Source organism: Ochlerotatus camptorhynchus, unplaced genomic scaffold (genome assembly GCF_037179485.1).
Source record: "Ochlerotatus camptorhynchus isolate MF236.1 unplaced genomic scaffold, CSIRO-AGI_Acam_v1.1 ptg000557l, whole genome shotgun sequence".
Lineage (NCBI taxonomy): Eukaryota > Metazoa > Arthropoda > Insecta > Diptera > Culicidae > Ochlerotatus > Ochlerotatus camptorhynchus.
This window is the reverse complement of record NW_027041040.1, coordinates 1-20,384: the sequence shown is the minus strand read 5'-3', so window position 1 is coordinate 20,384 and position 20,384 is coordinate 1. Positions and strand designations below refer to the sequence as shown.

The 20,384-nt window shown below is 39.0% G+C and overlaps 2 protein-coding genes across 2 annotated transcripts; both read left to right on the top strand.

Annotated features, from left to right (window-relative positions):
• The first annotated feature begins 1,546 nt into the window (after positions 1–1,546).
• On the top strand, positions 1,547–3,128 carry LOC135713486 (nucleophosmin-like). The gene is made up of 3 exons (XM_065236610.1): positions 1,547–1,550; positions 2,220–2,506; positions 3,090–3,128. The coding sequence occupies exons 1-3, from the start codon at positions 1,547–1,549 to the stop codon at positions 3,126–3,128; spliced, it is 330 nt and encodes a 109-aa protein (XP_065092682.1).
• A 665-nt stretch (positions 3,129–3,793) lies between these two features.
• LOC135713492 (dynein axonemal heavy chain 5-like) lies at positions 3,794–18,622 on the top strand (the record flags this gene model as incomplete). Its single annotated transcript, XM_065236617.1, has 3 exons — positions 3,794–4,217; positions 13,706–14,004; positions 16,798–18,622. Coding segments are annotated over exons 1-3 (2,286 nt in total), but the record flags the coding sequence as incomplete, so codon positions are not given.
• Between the last annotated feature and the right edge of the window lie 1,762 nt (positions 18,623–20,384).

Here is a 20,384-nt window from a genome sequence, read left to right as displayed (position 1 = left end):
TCATAAGGGACGTTTCCGCAAATTTTCAACCAAATCAAAAAATACAAAAAATAAACCGATTTGTGAATTTGTAGGGAATTGCTCAATAGTAGTATCCATTAGAAACTACACACTTAGAAAAAAAAAATCATGTAAATTTGGGTGCTCTGAGACTGACATATACGAGCGTCAATTTTTACATAACAGTGAGTCATAACAAACGCGAAATTCAGCTCAATCGAACGTACTAACGAACTTTTCAGTCTCAGAGCACTTATTATTACATGACATGTTTGTTTACGTCTCATTCTTTATGTGAAAGATGCATTCCGTCACGTGTAAAATTAGGTATTTCTAAGTGTGTACTATTAATGGAAGACGTGTTTTCGCAAAATGTATACTATTTAATCATAATGTAAATATTTTTTCCATCAAATAGAAGTTGAAAGCTATAGAGATTGACGTATAATAATTGTATGCAAATCATTTATTTAGTTTTAGTTTTAAATAAACTGTCTTAGTTTGTCCACTACTGGCTCACCCTAGGGCTCACCCACCCTAGTTCTGCAATCTTGAAATTCTCCAAATAATGCAGTAGTAGAAGTTCTGCTAGGAATTCCCGTTGGAATTCCATTGGAGTCCTCGTCAAAATTCTCAAGAAAATTCTTTGAAGTGTCAAGCTCTAAAAAAATAATCCAAGTCTACGTTCATTCAAAATATTCAAAAGTCCGGAATCTTCTATAATGTTTTAAAATGCTTTTCCCTCCATACTAGTCAGTGAAGCTTGCAGCACGTAACATATGTAACGGTTTCTAAATTTTTCTCTTTGGAAACGTGCATCTAGCTCGAATGCAAAAGTCTAAACTACGCTGCAATAAGCAACTCTGAACCTACATAGCGAGAAAGGTTATTCCGGCCGGTCTGCATTTGAAGGCATAATAATCGAATTATTGATTAAACCGTCTGGTCACATACCACTCTGGGTTTTGTTCATGTACTTGTTTTCAATAGACGTAGACGAACTTTATGACCCAGCTATGTAGGTAGTGCCTGACTTGGCAAAACGCGATTCCAATGCCACAAACAGGAAGCTCTTTCTGTACGGCACTGCTGTAGGTCAGGGTCACGTTTTCTCATCTACCCACAGAAGCCGTCACAGAATCATAACAAATATCTACACGTGGTTTCATCACCAGTTGCTAATGAGTTTTCCGTTGTATTTTCAAGGGTAAAGGGGAAATAGTTTTCCTCGCCTTCCCCTCGCAACTTGTGGATATTTACCGGCTTTTTGGTTGTTTCCCCTAACCTGTGGATATTTACGACTTGTTGTCATCTGTGGATATTTGTTTCTATTCAACAGGTTTGATAACAAACAATGACCTTGGGCTGGTGGACATGGTAACCAATCACAAGGATGATCAGCTGACAAGCAACAGCCTGTTGAGATTATTGCCATGGTTTATAGTTATGATTCAGCGCAAGGCACGCGTTGATCGTGTGATCATCTATCAACGGTCAGTATATATAGGTTACTGTTTGTTGATCAGTCAAATTCATCTCCAGGATCATGCGTACGTTGAATTATGCGCGGAATTCGTCTATCTTTTAATGCTTGGAGTATTTGTAGACAATGTAGCTGTTGATTTATGTGTCAACATTGTATGTTTGTGAATGCGCATTGCAAATCTTCGATTTACTTTGTTGATTTAGTTGTCACATTTGTTTTATCAATAGTTTCGATTCAGCGTTGTATGTTTCGAATTTCTGTGATCACTTAGTAACGAGTTGTTTCTAAGAAGAATGTTGATTCTAATGTCACATTTATTGATATGTTACTATGGAAATAGCATGCTGATCATGCTCAATGAACAATCGTCAAACGGAGTGGATCAGTTTCGGTCAAATTTGTTTATTTCCATGTCAAACGCTTCTGTTGGAAGCACAATATAATAAATTGTTTAAAAAAATCACTAATTTAGGTATGAACGCATGGCGTTGTGCAACTTCTTGTGTTTGTGTCATTTTATTTGGTGAAACACCATGGATATCTCCAGCTTTGTTGATTCTGAGATCGATTTTTCACTTTTCTTTCACTCGTCGTTGAGAACGGTTGACTTTAAGAAGTGCTCTTCGCGTGAAGTAATTGAAACCTAAAAATTGAGTCTAGTAAGCTACAACTGCTGCCTAGTGTGGTAGTTTTTTATCGGTTTTGTTTCCGACTGACTGTAAACCTTCCCCAGATCAGGAAGAGCCGGCTGAGGATCCGGGCGAGGATCAGCCAGCCGAAGATGAGTTGTCAGTTCAGAATGATTCTGAAGCAGCCCCGGGAACTCCGGAGATCGCAATAGATGAGGCGGGAGGTGAGTCTGGAGCAGAAAATCTGGATAACGACGATGGCGATAACGATAATGATAACGATAACGATCTGGACGAGGACGAACATGAGCAAGCCCCAGGAGGAGGCACTCATGAAACCGAAGAAGAGGACGAACCGGAAGAGGAAATATCTGAAGAAGATCTGCTGCAGGTAATTTCGCAATGCGATGGAAGATTTGGTTTAGCAACTGGGGCTGCAACCTCTATGTTTGCTAAATAATCCTCCAAAGGTAATGTAATAGCGTGGTTACGTAACATTGTTTTCCAATTCCTTTTTCAATTGAATCACGTTTCCATTTATTTAACCCAGCAATCTGGTTATTTGCGTTTTTAAATTCAAATCCTTACAGTGAAACCGGGTGTCATCCGGTACAGTAAAAATTGTGCATGCACTGATAGCTTTACGATGCGACCCACTCTATTTGAAGCATGTCTCAGTAGCAAGCTGTTTTGCGGCGCAATAAATTGTCCTTCGAGTTAGTTAGTGGTGTGCATGGTAGTTTGTCTTTGTCTTTGTTAGAGCTATTTTTAACCTTTGAATTTTGATAAATCAATACTTTGTTGGAGCGATTTTTGCTTTTTTAAACATTGATATCCCGATCGTGATCGTTGTGCTGTTGGATAATATCTCGTTTTTCATATTTTGCATAATCGGGATTTCAATATTCTCGGTATTTTTCAGTAAACTTTGCACGGCACTTTTACAATGTGTATGTTTTTGTATTAAATTTCAGGCTGCGGCCAGAGTGAACATGACAAGAACCGCGATGTAACATGTTTAGTGCATATAATAATAGCGAAAATTGGATTCATTTGAATTTTACGCATCCCTTGTCACGTCCACTCTGCTTTAACTGTAACGGATCTTTATTTGAGATTGGTATGGGTATTAATTGCGATAGTGAAGGCTAAGTCATCGCTCTATCGATTAAATAATTAACTCATACATAAATGTGTAAGATTCTAATGCATTTTGTGTGAATGGACTTGATCCAAAATTTCGAATTTTTAAAAGAAATGTTGATATTTCATTTTGATTTTTTCCCTTGAACATATTATATTTTACTTCCATTAGCACTAGATCTGATTCTTGACTTCTCTCTGCACGGTTCTCCTTTTCAGAGTGTATAAACAGTGAGTCATATTCCGATAGGGCTTAAAAGTGAACTCACGAGTTATTAATTGAAACTAGTTTTGCATGTGGTTTTTTTTTGCGTGCATAAATAGTATCGATTTTTTGAATGATTCTGTTTTGATTTGCATTTTAACAGTCCAGGAACTCATTTATTTCAGCTAAATACAGTTTACTACCACGGTTGAAAATCATTCCAAATGACCGCATGTGAATAGCTGCTGATGTAGTCTATTTGAGAAATCGTAAAAAGTGCAAAAAACAGTGTATCATACATAAGCAAAGGCAAAAACAAAAACACTTATAAATAACACTCTGCAAACATCACACCAGAGATACCTCTGAAACAGTCAACGTGTGAGTCTGTGGAAGGACGTTAAACTATTTTTGAACTCTTTTTCTTTTTTGCATATCAATTTGTGCGTACGTTGAAAACTCTTCGACTGCCCAATTTTTGAATCTTGAAATACCTACGCACGGAACGTAAAACTCGTCGTGTTTTTGTTGTTGGTGGTTATTATTGTCGTTATCGCGTCCTTTTTGGGTGAATCCTACACTGCAACGCACCATGACCGAATCACCTGAAACGCAGCGCCGACGGGAAGAATGCGAGCGGAAGGCCCGTCGAGGGGAGATGGATCCCCGGCTGGAGTTCACCTTCCAGCTGCTGATGGACGCCACCGGATTGCCTCGGCATCAGATCATGGACCACATCTTCGAGGGAAATATGGTGAGTATGAGCCCAAATAACACACATCAGTCGCAAAAAGTTGCAGCTTCTTGATTATGACTAAAATAAGTAACATAGAAGCTACCTCCACCGAATTATAAAAAGTATGCTGCTAGGGAGGGTTATTGTTGCAATGGTATAAAGCCATTCTTGATGGTCAAGATTCATTAATCTAAAATTCACTAACTAGGTTAGAAAATAAAATTAAGTTTCTTTTCAGATTTTCGTTACTTCATGCGTGAAGTTGACGATTTCAAAGTTCAAGGAATTATTTTATATTATCATGAAACATTGGGCAAAATTTATTAGGTAGAAAAACTTATGAAAAAGACAGAATTGATAGCCCACGGATAGATTATGGCTGTATGGACATTTAAATAAAGGTTGAAATTGACCCAAGTAACAATTTTGGTTTTATGAGGGTTTTGAAGACCGTGATTTAGACTTGTAGAATGCTTTAACGCCTCAATAAAACTTTCAATGCTTGGGCACTTTCCGGTCTTTTGGTGGATCAAACAACTACTTACATGCTTCTTGACCCGAGGCCAACACATTCCAATATGATTAGGGTAAATGGCGGCTTTGGCAATATGTTTACCTATTATTGACAGGAGATACATAAAGTCATTGAGTGCTCAATTTTGAACAAACGATGCGCTTAAACTTGATTCACCAAATTCGTAATTTACCCTAAAAGAGCAAGTGTAAATCACGAACTCAAACTAAATTTCAAAATTCAGAACAACACGAAATCAACTCGCCGTTCTACACACGTTTGCCCTATCTCGGTAATTCCGGTGCCGCCGAGCAGCTCGGCAATCACTTTACTGAGATATCAGCAGAACATGACGTTTGCTTGCTGAGATTCAGCTAAACATTTTCCGGGACTCAGCAATCAAACGTCACATTTGCTGAGATACCAGAAAATATTATCATTGATCTTCTCGGTGGTGCTGGAATAACCGAGATTCATCAAATAAAACTAAGTGTGTAACCTTCTCCCTGGATAAGTTCATTTCCAACTACACGGCAAATGAGAACGACCCAAATTTGAGTTTAGTTGACTCATAAATCACATAAAGTGCAGGAACTCAGTGATGAGTAAATTTGCCTAATATTTTTCAGGTTTTTCCAGGTTTGTACAGGAAGAACATTCCCGAATATGAGAAAAGTAAAGATTGGATTCACTCAGTCTATTGGTACTACTCCTAGACTGAGTAAATTTTCCTTATTTTCCGGCAGATTTTGAGGATTTCCACAAGAAAACATGAGATAAATTTACTAATTATTGAGTTCCTGCACTTTTGGCGATTATGAGTGAATTAAAATCAAATTTGGGTCGTTCTCATTCGTTTTGTAAGCGAACATGATGTATTAACGTGTAAAATTTTCCAAGGCCCCACAATCTCAAAAATATTACATAGCTCCAGAATGTGGACATGTATTTTTTTTGTCACTACGGCTGATTAAACCTACTTAAATTTGAGATTCGTTCACTCAAATTCGCATAAACGTAGGTCACTCATTGACTAGGTAAATTTTTATATGAGGAAAATCCAGAGAAGTTTGCATTTAGTCTATTAGTATACTCCTAGATTGAACAAAATTTTCATTGATTTACTTCATATTCGAGATGATTTTCGAGGCAGCGAGGAGAATTTAACTTTGTGAACTACGTTTTTGGGATTTTGAATTAACATCCACTCAATTTTAAGTTGATTTTTTTCTCCAAACTCAGGATTGAAAAAAATCCTAATTTCAAATTTCCATAGTCCTGTTTCCTGGGCTTAGAAAAATCTTAAGATTCGGGATTTTTTTTCAGAGTTTCGGGATTACAGTAAAAATTTCAAGACGCTTAAAAATAGTGAAACCGGGAAATTAACTAATATTCACATTTCTCGATTCCCGGGAGACAGCTTTTTTGTACTGATACCATGCTGAACATAAATGCTTGATATAGCTTATATCATGTTGTGTATTTGATAAAATCCTGAAAAGCAGTGACTGGCAACCAGGCCACGATACAGCTGGTCGCTATTTTTTGGCTTTAAGTGTCACTTTTCCGTCGAGTCAATCAAAACTTTAAAAAAAATCGAACTGGCGGTTCAAAACAACCATTGCAAATATCCTGACCCACCTACCCGAGACGAAGCTCTTCCGCAATCAATACCATTCAACTGTCGCCAACTAATGGAAGGTTTTACGGTGGCGATCGCCTTTGGAGTGTGCCCGTCGAACAAAAAAAAAATGTAGCACATCAAATATTTTCTCCGGTACCCAACCAAAACGACCCGGCATCAAAACGGATGGGAAGTCATCAACATCAAGGTGAAAGTCGGTTAATAAGAAATTTCTCGCGAGCGTGATCCAACTGTAATCAATTGTGCTGAGCGCTGGGCATGTTGTTTCCGCCTCAGACGTTCGATGATACTAAAAAGATCCGCATATAAAGAATGTCCATGTGGGCCTTGCTCTGGCTTTGTAGTCTGCAAAATCGACGCAATGTCCTGATCTAGGAAGCCATCGTTTTGATAGTGAAAATGCAGCGTTGAACAGCTTTCCATTTGTATGATATGAAACTGGTCAGACTGCAGTAAATATTCCGACACTCATTGGTCAAAAGTATCCGGATATCCTCGGTACTGGCTTCGTACGATACCGCCGTCAGGATAGGTTTCCACAGAAAACTCATATACAGACATGCAAACAATAACAAAGTTGTTCTTTTTTCTCACTATCATAAATGACAAACTATATCAAAGTCACCGTAATGTGAACACTTCATACCCCGTTCACATTACAGCCTATGTCGCGTCATGTGGGCTGTCTTGCAATGAGCACTCATGTATAGGATTTACAGTGAAAACTAGATGTATGAGTGCTCATTGCAAGACAGCGTATATCACGTGATAGACGCTGTAATGGGAACGGGGTATTACCAACAATCAATACGAAACTATCGATTTTAAATTGGCTCACTACTTGTCTAGCCTATTGGTCCCAAGCAAATCGGTTAACGTACCCCATTCTAGTATAAATTCCAGTACTACACTATGTTTGTTTTGTTTCACTATGAAAGTTTGATAGATAAAATGAGGGGTTCGTGGGTTTTCCTATGTTTCGAGGGGTGCATTGATTTGCTTGGGACCGAAGACAGTACCAGAGCTGAGCCATTACAGAAGACGTCATTACTCTAAATCCACTCTCCATGGTGTTGTTAATTAAGAGCGTCAAAATTGACTTTTCAACCACTGTGCAACTTGATAATTTTCGTCTTAGCGCCATCTAATGAGTAAATTTTGATAAATTTTCCATATTTTTGAAAACCTTCTATTTCTGAAAATCTCTGCCGAACGATGCAACATTTTCATTTGGGGTTAAATTGACCCCAAGGAACAGACAACGTAAGTTTTTTTTTGCACTGACGAAGGGTTAAGAATGAATTCTAGGGAATGGAATAAAAAAATAGGGATTACACCAAAGTATATATGAGAAAATTTCCTTTCCAGTTCTGAATAGAATTTCAAGTCAATTGTGAATGTTCGGGGTAACAGCATAGAGGTAACTCTAAGACCAGAAGGTCCTGAAGAAACGAGCTCAACTTTTTGGCTCAGCTATGGAACTATCTTCGGTCCCAAGCTAATCGATGCACCCCTCGAAACATAGGAAAATCCACGAACCCCTCATTTTATCTGTCAAACTTTCATAGTGAAACAAAACAAACATAGTGTAGTACTGGAATTTATACTAGAATGGGGTACGTTAATCGATTTGCTTGGGACCAATAGGCTAGTCAAGTAGTGAGCCAATTTAAAATCGTTAGTTTCGTATTGATTGTTGTTAACAGTTTTAAGAAGCTCTGTGGAAAATTCCTTGACGATTGTGAAATTTTAAAGTTCCGTGAAAAATACTAAGGGTATCTAATGTTGAGGGCAGTGTCTGTTTTTATCATTTACCATCACATGCAAGGAGTATCGCTTCAACCCAGTGTCGATGAATTGCGTTTGTTTTGAACATCTTCGTAGTTACGAAACGAGCGAAAAGAACAAATGAGTTTATTATACATCAACGAATACGCGTTTGTTGATATTCACCAGTGCTCGATTATCAAGCCCAAAATTGTCAAAATCAGAAGTGATCCTCAAAAGCAAAATAATCAACGACATTTTGGGCAAAATGATTATTTTGAATATTGTCGACCACATTGCCTAAATCATCGATATTATCATCAGTTCAGCTTGAGGCAATAACTTTCCGTCGATTTATGTCTAAAAACCACGTTCTTCAGCGCTATATTTGTTTAAAATGAAAATAATCATTTTGCATTTGATCCTCAATATCATCCCGACCAAGATGAAGACGAATATCAATATTAACAACAACAGAGGCGATAATGAGAATCCAGCCACGAATGAAGAAAAACAAATGTTATTTTTGATACTCAGAGGTTGCCTAGATCAAGGGAATTTGTTTATATCAAAATTCAAATTCATGCAGGTAGTTGGTCTATCTGTTAAGGTTTTCTTCATTTTCAGCTAATTTGAGTGTAGAAGAAAGGATTTTTATCAGCACTGGTTGAGGGTAAAATTCCAAAGGAACTCTTTACAGAGTTTTAAGGGAATTGCGAGGAAAATTTAAAAAGCATCTTGAAAAGAGTTTATAGATGAATTTAAGGAGAATTCCAAGTGAATTTTAAGATGAATGTAGAGGTGAATTGCATGGAACTTCTAAGAAGAATTAAAGCTAATTTAACAAATTGTATAGAAGCTGTAGTGAATTCTTAGAAAAAAACCTTAAAATCCGAAGAGAATCTAAGGATGAATTGCATGATTTTGTTTTGGAGTGTTTTACAGAGACTGTGGAGTATCCTGTACACATGGCAAATGAATCTGACTCATATTTAAGTCCCCTTCACTCAAATTCGCAAAAAAAGTAGATCATTCATAGAATGAGTAAATGTCACTCAAATGATTCTACGACATTACCCGGAAAACTTGTTCCCGGAAGCACCATTTTCCGGAATCAAATGACATACTTCATTGAATTTCTCTTCCATTTTCTGTAGATCTGGCTTTCGATATAGTGGAGTTTCGAAACCCGTCGGATACGGTTCTGTTTTAAGTTTGCTCTCTGTTTTGTGCGTGCCTTCGCTTTGATTGTTTTTGGTTGCATTTGGCTGATTAGCGCTGGCACTCTGCCTCCCGGGCGGTTATGCGTGTGCGATCGTGGTGGTTTTCTCGCTTTCTGGGAAGTTTTCGAATCGAGAAGGAAACGTGATTCATAGTGTTTGCTAGAATCGGAAGAGATGTCGCTATCTGCAAACTTCACACTTATGTCGTTTTCGTTTTTGCGGTGTAGCACTGGTGTAGTGTAAGCAGGAATAAGCGCGAGTCTTTGACAGCTCAACATCATTTGTTTGTAAACAAAGGTGCATTCTATATCTACACCCTAAAATATTTCGGTGTACGGCAGTGTAGCACCGGTGTAGCTACACCGCAAAAACGAAAACGACATTAGAAAAATTCATGTAAATTTAGGTGCTCTGAGACTGACATACATGAGCGTTAATTATGACACAAAATTGAGTCATAATAGACGCGAAGTTCAGCTCAATCAAACGTACTTTTCGTCGAGTAACGAACTTTTCAGTCTCGGAGCACTTAATTTTACATAACATGTTTGTTTACGTCTCATCCTTTATGTCAAAGATGGATTCCGTCACGTGTAAAATTAGGTATTTCTAAGTGTGTTGTTTTATTTTCTTCGTGTGTACTCCCGGACCATAAATGTGTGGCATAGTTAAGCGATCGATGCCTGCGTCGGAGGTGTTGGTTTTTCTAATAGTTCTATGATGGTGTTGGTGATCAGATGTACTACAAGCACTGAAAGGTCTGCGCATTCTACTGTGTATCCTTTGGTTTGCTTCCAATACAGTAACGCAGGCGAAAGAGTGTTGAATGGTCTCAAAGCTTTGGTGTGAAAAGAAAACGCGTGCTGGAGAGTACTAGCAAGGATGATGCATGAAACAGCTTCGAAAACATGGAAAGACAGGCTTATAGCAGATAATTTTGGTGAGATCTTTCTTTTTGTATTAATTGAAATTTGTTTACATTTTCACATAACCTTTACTTTATATTGCCGAATAGAGATTCCTAAATATATTCCATTTTCTACTAACACAAATGTTCCCTCCCGTGGCATCTATGAAGGTAGTATGGGTTCCCTGCACCTTCTTAAGTAGATGTTGAACTAATTTTCCTTCCTATCCCTTGCGATTGTAAGGATGTGGCCAGGTGTATAATGCGATGCTTGATTTGTAGTTTTTAATGTGTGGAAAACAGTGTTCACTCGGCTGTCGACAAAAGCAGACCACTCTCGATGTGTGTTACGCGATCGTCTGTTTTCTCGACAGCAACCATTGTGTGGTCCTCCTCATTGTTCTTCATCAGCAGTTCTTTCGGTCGATGCGTCGTCGACTTTGGAAAGCAACCGTTTCGTGATGAGTGTGTGAGTGCTGACCACGTTTTGTGTCCATTGCTGCAATGGACGCGCTCTGACCCTCGTTGGCATACAACAATTTGCCATACAATGAAACTACTGGAAGCGGCTCCAGTTCTGATGGAGGAGGCTTTTTGGATAGCGGAAGATAAAGTGTTTATTGTGTTGTACCTTTTGACTATAGTTTTAAGATGTATTGTATAGTGACCAAGAATCCTCGGCTCTGTAAAGTTAATTCGGTTGAGCCTTATCAAATAAATTAATAAACAAAAAAAAAAATGTGTGGGAAAAACCACTAGTCCCAAGTATTTTTTTTCACGACAACATACGATATTTTCTACAAAATTTATTGGTTGACCATTATATAGCCCCCACAATTTGTGCAATCGCTTATGCTATGCTATGCTATGTTATGCTATGCTATGATACCATGCTGTACATAAATGTTTACTAATAATGATCACACAACCCAGAAAATTTCCTTCTTTGATTTACTTGGGGAAATTGGAAGAACCTATCCAGAGGAACCAGGAAACACTCCTGAAGGTAGCTGACAGAATCTACCGGAGGCCTTTGGAAGAAACTGCCGGGAATAGTCGAAAACTATTTCCAGGGGAATTCTGAATAAACATCCCGTGGAAATTGGAAGACACTTCCAGTGGAAGCCAGATGAATTTTTGGGAAGATTGAAAGAAAATTCGGAGGGAAATAAGTAAAAATCCAGATAAATAGATATACACTACCAAAGGGGGACGCTGAAAGAAACTTCCGGAGAAAGTTGGAAAACTTTTGTAAAAAGAAATTTCCGGGGAAATATGGAAGAATCTTCCAGTGCTATGTTAGAAAAGCTGCCGGATGAGGAAATTTCAAAGCAAAACCGATAAACGCTTCCAGGGCATGGTTTGAGAAATTCCCGGGTGAAGTTAGAAGAGACTTCCAGTAAAAGTTGAATGGAATTTGTGGGATGACTTCGGAGACAGAAGCAAAGGCAGTCGCAGGGACTTCTGGGGAACTCGGAAGAAACTTTCTGAAGAATTCAGAAGAGTCTTCCGTGGGAAGTCTGATGGAACTTCCGGGTGAAATGTGAAATAATGTCCGCTTCTAGAGGAAGCCAGTTGGACCTCTGAGGAAAGTTTGGAACAAAAATGTTGGAACTTAAATTTTAAGCAACTTCCGTTAAACGATAGAAGAAATTTCCAGAGAGAGAGAGTTCGAAGAAACTTTCGGGGAAAGATGTATGATTCATCCAGGGCAAGTTGGAAGAAACTTCTGTGCAAAGTCGGACGAAACTTTCGTGAGAAAGTTAAAAGAATCCTTCGCTAGAAGCCGATCAAAATCTTCAAAGGGACGTTGGAAGAAACTTCCACAACATGTCGGAAAAATCTTCCGGGGGAAACCAAAGCGAATCAGGAGAAACATAAGGGAGCCATCCTTAGTACAATTGGTAAAAGCACAGCTATACTGCAAGACCATGCTGGAGGCGACTGGGTTCAATTCTCGGTCATGCATAAGATTTTTTGCAATTTGGAAAATTTCTTGTTTTCCCGGGGAATATAGTAAAAATGGTATAGGCTTAGAAAGTCATCAATTCACAACTGTGGAAGTGCTATAAAGCACTAAGTTAAAGGCTGACGTAAAGATTCAGTAGAAAAGTAATAAAGCATAAGAAGTAGAAGAAGAATACCCGGAGGGAATCTAATTGATTCTCTTTCACGGGATCAGATCAGTAACGGAGTAGCAAATACGATGTGAATGGTTAAAAAAACATTAAGAGTTAAAAGTAACGCTCCGAAGCGTAACTTTCGATTTCACTAGTTTGATTCTATTGAAACATTTGGGCAATTTTGGGTGCAGCGTACAGTAAAAAAATAACCATGTACAAAGGGACTGTCGACAAACCCCGTGGAATATATTTGACCATGCCCGCTAGACTGATGCAAAATTTGAAATTTTCACTCCACAGTGCTCAGACGGTTTCAAATCAGGTCCTGATTATCCTCCCAAATTTTAACCTCATTTGGTAAGAAACTGACTTGGCACAAACTATTCGATGTTTATATGGAAATTACTATGGGAAAACCAAACTTTTTGTTCATTGTCTTCTACCCATTGTCCATATTGCTTCGAAAATTTCTATATCTTTTTTTTTAAATAAAAAGAAAAAAGAATAAAAAGAAAAAAAAAGAAATTTTTTAAGCTACAACTTTGTGGAATGTTGTTTTTCAGCCAAATGTCGAATTAAATTGTTATTAATTGTTTAAGAGATTGATAATCTTATGGCATGATCAAGCAGCTGTTCTGTGGGCAACACTGTATTCTGCAGTGTGACATAGTAGTCATGATATTTGTGCTCTAATCTTTGCCCCAGAAACACCAATGTTGCCTGCTGAACAGTTGAATGAGCATAATCATAAGACATCAGTAACTTGAATCATTAATAGCTTTTGTTTCTTACATTTGATTGAAAAGTTTTCAACAAAGTTGTAGCTGAGGAAATTTGCAACAATCACTGTTATCATTTTTAGAAGCATAGTGATGTGGTGAATTGTTAGATAGATATGAACAAAAACATATGTTTTCTCATCGTAATTCCCATATAAACTTGAAATGGTTTGTGCCAAGTCAGTTTCTTACTAAAGTAGTTCAAAATTTGGGAGGCTAGCAGGACCCAATTTGGAACCGTTTAAGCACTGTGGAGCGAAAATTTCAAATTTTGCATCAGTCTAATGCCCGCTAACTATCCGATAATCGCCCTTTTTGCGATATAAGGGTATTTGAACTTTATATCAGTCGTACATCAGCATTATATTGCAAAAAGGCGATTAGCGGGCTTGTCGGTTACTTGTGTGGTTCCTTTCTCCTCCTTCGTGGAGAAACATCGTTTCAAAAAAAAATTAGACCTTTCCTTTCTAAACACTCGTTGTGGTTTGTAATCAGTACTTATTTGTTTTTATTCTATATTACCTATTGTCATTGTTTTTTTTTTGCAGTTGGACGAGATCAATCAGCTCTTTCTGCCGAACATGCGCAACAAGCTGATGTGGTTCTACCAGGAGGTGGACGAAGTGGATCAACCAGCCGAACGGGACATCAGTAAGCCGGGTCCGTCCAGGGCTGGTGCTTCGAGCTCTTCGAAAACACCTCAAGGAGCATCCGGTGGGGCACACCACAAGCAACACAAGCTGTTCATCACCGATGGGTGGAGTTGTGCCTTCACCGGGATCTGCATCTACATGTTCCGCATCAATATACAGAAACAGCTCCCAGAGGAAGGTTTCCACAAGGATTTGTGAGTTTTCGAGTTTGTAGTGTATTTAATTAGTACATGATTTTTTTCTTCGCACACACGTAGTTGAGCAAGCATTTCCGTTTTTTTTTAATTAGATAGGGGAAATGTCTCCAATGTTGGCCTATGGATCTAAAAATTGAGCCCGTTGATAAAAATTTCCTGTTCTTAAATTTTTCTTTGAATAATGCGTCATCTGGACAATACAAATGGATATTTTTGGTTGATAGTGAAACATTGTCAAAAGATGCTTTCCTTAGGTCGACATTAGGAACATTAACCTTATATATCAATTAGTGACTAGTGTTTCCATCATGGAAAATAACTTATAATAATAATATCGCTATCAGCTCATCCCGTGGAGGTGGTTGGTCCATGTTCACGTTGGATATATAGTCATCTGTTCATCCAATAATCTAATCTTTGCTAGCTAAATTGGTGTCAATAATGCGGAAAGACGCTCTGGGGGGAGAGAAAAATTGAAATAGCATGGCACGAACGAATTTGCATAAAGATTAGTTTTTCTTTTACCACCTTTAGCTTCACTCGGTTGGATAACGATCGTGTGCGCATTGGTGCGTAAGTTTGCTTGCTGATGATGATGGTTCAGAATTGGCGTCTTTTGGTTTTCGCAAAGCACACACTGGTTTCTCCATTTCCAATTTTGCTGCACTTCCCACGTTGAATTGTGGTAACGTGATCAAGTGTGAGTTAAATTGTATCGAAGTAGTGAAGTGACCATTCAATTTATTCAATGTTCATACCAATCCGCATCAGAAAACCAATGGCAGCCTCTCACAGGTTGTAGTCGAATGACCCGCAGTCTTCCTTGACGTGGACAACCCGTTCAGTAACCAGGTTGTTAATTTTAATTTGAGTCAAATGATATAATTGCGATAGCATTTGATCCGGAACGATAATCGACGTTGCTGGAGGCACACAGAGAGTCTCAGCTGTGACGATGACGATGCAGGTAGATCTACCGACTTGTTTGATTTTAAAAATATGAAAATGTGTTTAATGAAGAGTGAAATGGAAAGGAATGAAATTAATTTATCCCTATTTTTACACACTTTCTTCCGGAAGATCAAATTAGGCGCTACTGGAACTGCTCTGAGCGTCATCGACCGACAGTAGCCGGTTGGTCGCCGTCGGTACGGAGGTGTTGATGATGTAAATTTGGTTCATTGCTGATATCAGCGGCAGGTGTGCAAAATTTGGAGCTTTCGGCAATTAATGGTGCATTAATGATAATGAAGCAATGTAGTGCTGGAATAAATTTCCCTACAATTGAACGACCGAAGACCAAGGACGACGTCAGGAAAGAAAAACCTAAGTACATTCAGACGAATGTAATTGTGCAGTAGTTGTATTATTGCAGAGAAGGGTATACATACCGCTTGGTAAACCGACTTTTGAATTGGAAAACGGCTCTGTGTGTAACAAAAAAATTAGACTCATGTTTCTCGGCAACCACTGAACGGAATTGGACGCAACAACCGCCAAACGAAAAGTGCTATCGGCCCATAGAACGCTATTAATATTTTTTTATTTGTACATATGGCCCGAAGATGTTGCGGATGAGTATGAGTTGTATAATACAATTAAAGGTATACCTCGATATAACACAACTGTCAATTTTGACTTCCATTGCTGATTTCTCGGAAACGATCATTCAAACAAGCAAAGTAATAACACCATCGGACAGATTAGATAATCTCCCAACTATTGGTAATATTATTTTGTACGATTCAATTGTTATTAGGGAGGTATTCACGATGGAAGTCAAAAGTGACAGTCACGTTATATCCAGATATACCTGTCATATCGAATAATTAATTCGTCAAATGCTAAATTTTCTCTAAATTGGCTATAACATCAAACAAAGTTAGATGTGGTGGTTGGCGTAAAGGTTTAGAAATAGGTACACGTAGGTTTCAAAAGAAATAATTAAAAAACGAAAAAGATTGCAAGCCTCGGTACCAGATGATTGTAGCAACATGAAGAATATTTTGATTTCGAGTATGATGATGGAACCATGCGAAGAAGGATTCTTGTATAGTTTCGTGAACTCAAGAAAGGATGTGGACGTATGGGACGTATTGGACAATCTCATTTGATTCCAATTATGATCGGATTCGATCGGCGTCTTCACTACGCATTTGAATATATCGCCTCTCGAGGATGTATTTTACAACTGAACCCTTCCTGGATATGACACATATGACGATTGTGCTCTTATAACGTTTGAGAGAATAATCCGGGTTTCTGATAAGTAGCAACCGAAACAGAAATAATTCCGATAGAATTAATGTTTTTTAGCTTTGGATAGATCTGGGTGAAAATATCCGTAAAGTACATTGTACGCTGCGTTCACCAACAAAATTCAATGAAATCACTGGAATAAAATAAAAAAAAAAATACTGTAGTGAATTGATTCGATTTGACAGATCATTCAGTGAGATGATGATTGAGGAATAGTAGCCTGTCAACTATGATCTTCGCAGTAGTCTAAAAATTCACAGCATGAGCAATAATCTGATACCAACAATTATACCTAAACAAACTATTCAACATTGATTTTATTTAGAAACAGTAATAATTAATTTATTTCAGTTCATGTTTAATTTATTTAGAGTAGTTTTAGATTTCATTGCTCATTAATATCGAATATTTTGTTCGAAGCTTAAAGATTCACGGTACACCATTTTTTTTAGGATTATTTAGTGTGATCTTTGAAAATCAATAACGCTTTTCCCTCTTTGCATGCATGTCTTCCCTTGCACCTGACATTAGGTACTGTGGCTATATCGACGCCCACCGAGTGGGTTTGGTAACTTCGATCGAGCGCATCGTCGAGCACGTTTTCATGCAAGCTCTAGCCTATCCCAACATCGAATCCGAAGATGAGGAAATGAGCTGTAATCTGATCAAATCCCAACTGCTGCCCGGGTTGCGCTCATTCTGCAGTGCCCTGCGCGTTTGCGAGCAAGTCTGCAATCATTTTAACGTGTTTGATGATGGGAAGACAATTGTCTGTCGTGTCGATACACTGGCGGAGGTTAGAGAAATGTCAAAAAGTGCATCCACCTGTGCTGAGCTGGAGGAACGCGTCAACAACTGGATCAAGGGCATCGCCAAGATCCTGATGGAAAGCGAACAACTGCGTAGGGAGAACGATTCCAGCGGTCCCCAGGACGAGCTGGAATATTGGAAGCGCCGTGGAGCGCAGTTTTCTCAACTTCTATCCCATCTGCAGGAACGGGAAGTACAGTGGACGTTGTACTGCCTTTCGCAGTCCGGCTCAAAAGTGTTGAAGCAATGGAAAGAGACCGACAAGAAAATTACGTTCTGCTACAATGAGGCCCGCGATAATTCGAAATTTATTCAAGCCATGGAGGCTTGTTGTCACTCGCTTTACTTAGACGATCCCGTCAACATGAAGGAGTCGATCGTAAGCCTCCTGCAAACCGTCAGATTGATCTACAGTGTGTCGCAATTCTACAACACTTCTGAGCGTACGTCCACGCTGATGGTAAAAATCACCAACCAAATGATCGAAACCTGCAAGTCATACATCACCTGTCGAGGCAAGGAAACGATTTGGACCCAGGATCGGGATCTAGTTCGCACAAAACTCACCAACTGTTTGAAGCTTAACCACATATATAGGGAAACCTATCACGCCGTAAAATCCCAACCGTTCCTCCCCGATCAAATCCCGTTTGCCTTCTCGGAAAACTACGTCTTTGGAAAATTTGACACGTTCTGCGATCGACTGTCGAAGATTATCTCCATGTTCAGTCTAATCGATGACTACAACCACCTGTTTGAGAGACGTTTGGAAGGGCTACTGTTGGGTGAAGCCCTGGAAGATGCAATGAATACCTTCGACGAAGCTCGGGTAGAAATTATTATGAAAAAGTACGACTACCTAGATCAGCGCAATGTGGATTTCAACAACGACTTCCAAGTGTTTATGCAAAAAACTGACACCTTAAAGGAGACGATCGCATCCATGATTGAGCACAACTTCGACAGCGTTTGGGAAACGCCTCAGGGTATCCGGTTTTTGGTTCGCTTCGAGAAAGTTTGCGAAAAGATTCCCCTCAGCACAATGGACGAAAAGTACCAACGCGTGTCCAAGTACTGCGAGAAGGAAATCGATCGCATATTGAAACTTTATCGAAAGCAACGCGATGATCCACCATTACCGCGAAATTTCCCACCAATAGCCGGACGTATCAAGTGGTGTCGTTCGTTGGAGTACCATCTGAATGAGCTGGTCACCACGGTGACCACCCATCCGGTACTAGCCGCGTTACCCACCACGAAAGATATCGAAAATCGTTACAGCTCTGCGAAGATCATCCTGGCAGAGTACGAACAGGAAATGACACAGATTTGGCTCAGTCAGGATGTTAGTGTGGCGGATGCCTGTCTGGTGCAGCCAATTTTGGCGCTGCAAGGTGACAGACTGGTCGTCAACTTGCATCCGACCATACCGCTGCTGATACGCGAAAGTAAGTGCATGGCGAAAATGAAGATCGATCTACCGATCGTGGCGGCAACGTTGCTCTGTAAGCAGACACACTTCAACACCATACAGGACTCGCTGAACGTAAGTAAATAGTAAATAGTAGATGGCTACGCCGGTTCAAATCAACAGTCGTTGGTTGTGGCTTACTCCTATTAAGGTGAAGCATTTCCAACTTGTGATGAAATATCCACTTGTTGTACGGACTATTATCTATGCTAGGGACCTCAAACCACACAACATCTGTCTGCGTAGTCTGCCATTTATCATTTATTAATAAATCCTAAATCATTGAAGAAATGCCAATTTTAAATTATTAAAATGAGGCTGAGCTGTTTTGGGATTGTTCTTCATACGGTAAACATCATAGGGTAAATCATCAATCGGAGTGACTGTTGTCGGCAACCAACAATAAAACGTTGATTTCAGAGGATGCTCTTCGCTGAATGCATTTCAACGATTCCTTAGTCTTTCAGCTTAAAGCTGGTTTTATTATAAGACCGTGTAAAATTAGATTTATCGGGTTTTTCGTAAAATTAAACTACTGTAGAACCACGTTAATTTGAACAGCTAAAATTACAATGAAACGGATGTGTTAGAATGTGTTCAACTAGTATTCCTACACAGGTACGTAACGCCATATACCATCTGTGTAGGGGTACCAGGTAATGAAATTCTAAATGAGCGCTGTTTAATTGCAATTTTAGCTATTCATTATTAAATGTTGCTGATTTCAAGTTGTCCAAAATAGCCATGTTCAATGACACAGCACGAGCTAGCTCGTAGCTGCTCGCACTCGTTCGCACTTACTCGAGATTTTTTGTCAACAAGTAGCTGTCATCCTCCTTCGAGCTTGTTTAAGCTACTTGAAGTTAACATCCCAACGAGCTTTGGAAGTTCAGCATCTGTTCAATCAAAAATATGCTTCATCAGCAAAAAACATTACATTTGCATTTCAAGCTTATTACTTATCGCATATTAGCTTATTGCGTGCTCTTATCTTAGTGTTCTAGATGCACTTATATAGTTATTAATTGAGAGCTTTCGATGCCTGTACAATTTTTGCATTAGTATAATTGTGTGGTTAATATAATCATACTCTATGCCCAGAGAAGTCGAGAAATTTTCCAACCCGAAACATTCCTAGACCGGACCGGGAATCGAACCCAGCTCCCAAAATTAATAAAGTGGAATTAAATGGAAGATAACCTTTCTTGCTGTTTTATTTAAACATTTCACTAACAACCCAATTTCATTACTTTAAATTTTATATAGTTTTCTGTTAGCATTTCTTATAAAATATGAAATTCGAAAGTGAGCGTTCATAAGGGCCGATTCTTTTTGTCGATTTTCTCTTTCGTTAATAACTCGCTTATATTTACATTTGTCGGTGAGTTTGCTGTTGCTTTAAATAGCCAGGACAACCTGTTACCAGGCTTGCTGAAACTCCTCAAACTCACTGGAGGTTTTAAAACACTTTTGTCCTGCGAGTTTAGCCAGCCCTCACCTCGAGTGAGTGGCGGCAAGAATATGGAAGAAGTGTGATGTGATGTGATGTAAAGGATACCACTCATTGTTGCAAGGCACAGCCATTAGACAGTGGATCATCCTCCAAGTATGACTTGATCAAGTGCGATACCTGGTTGTATTCAATTTACCATTGTAAGAACGGCCAAAAACGGAGGGGCGGACCCGTAAGCAGATACACTTACGCGCAATCCGCGGGATCAGGAGAATCGTCTTCCAATGATAAAATCCTACAACCCGATGTAGAACAAGCCATCATACGAGGGAACGTCCCAATGAGTGGGGAGAAGAGCCCGCCGTCAATTCACGAAATGTTAAT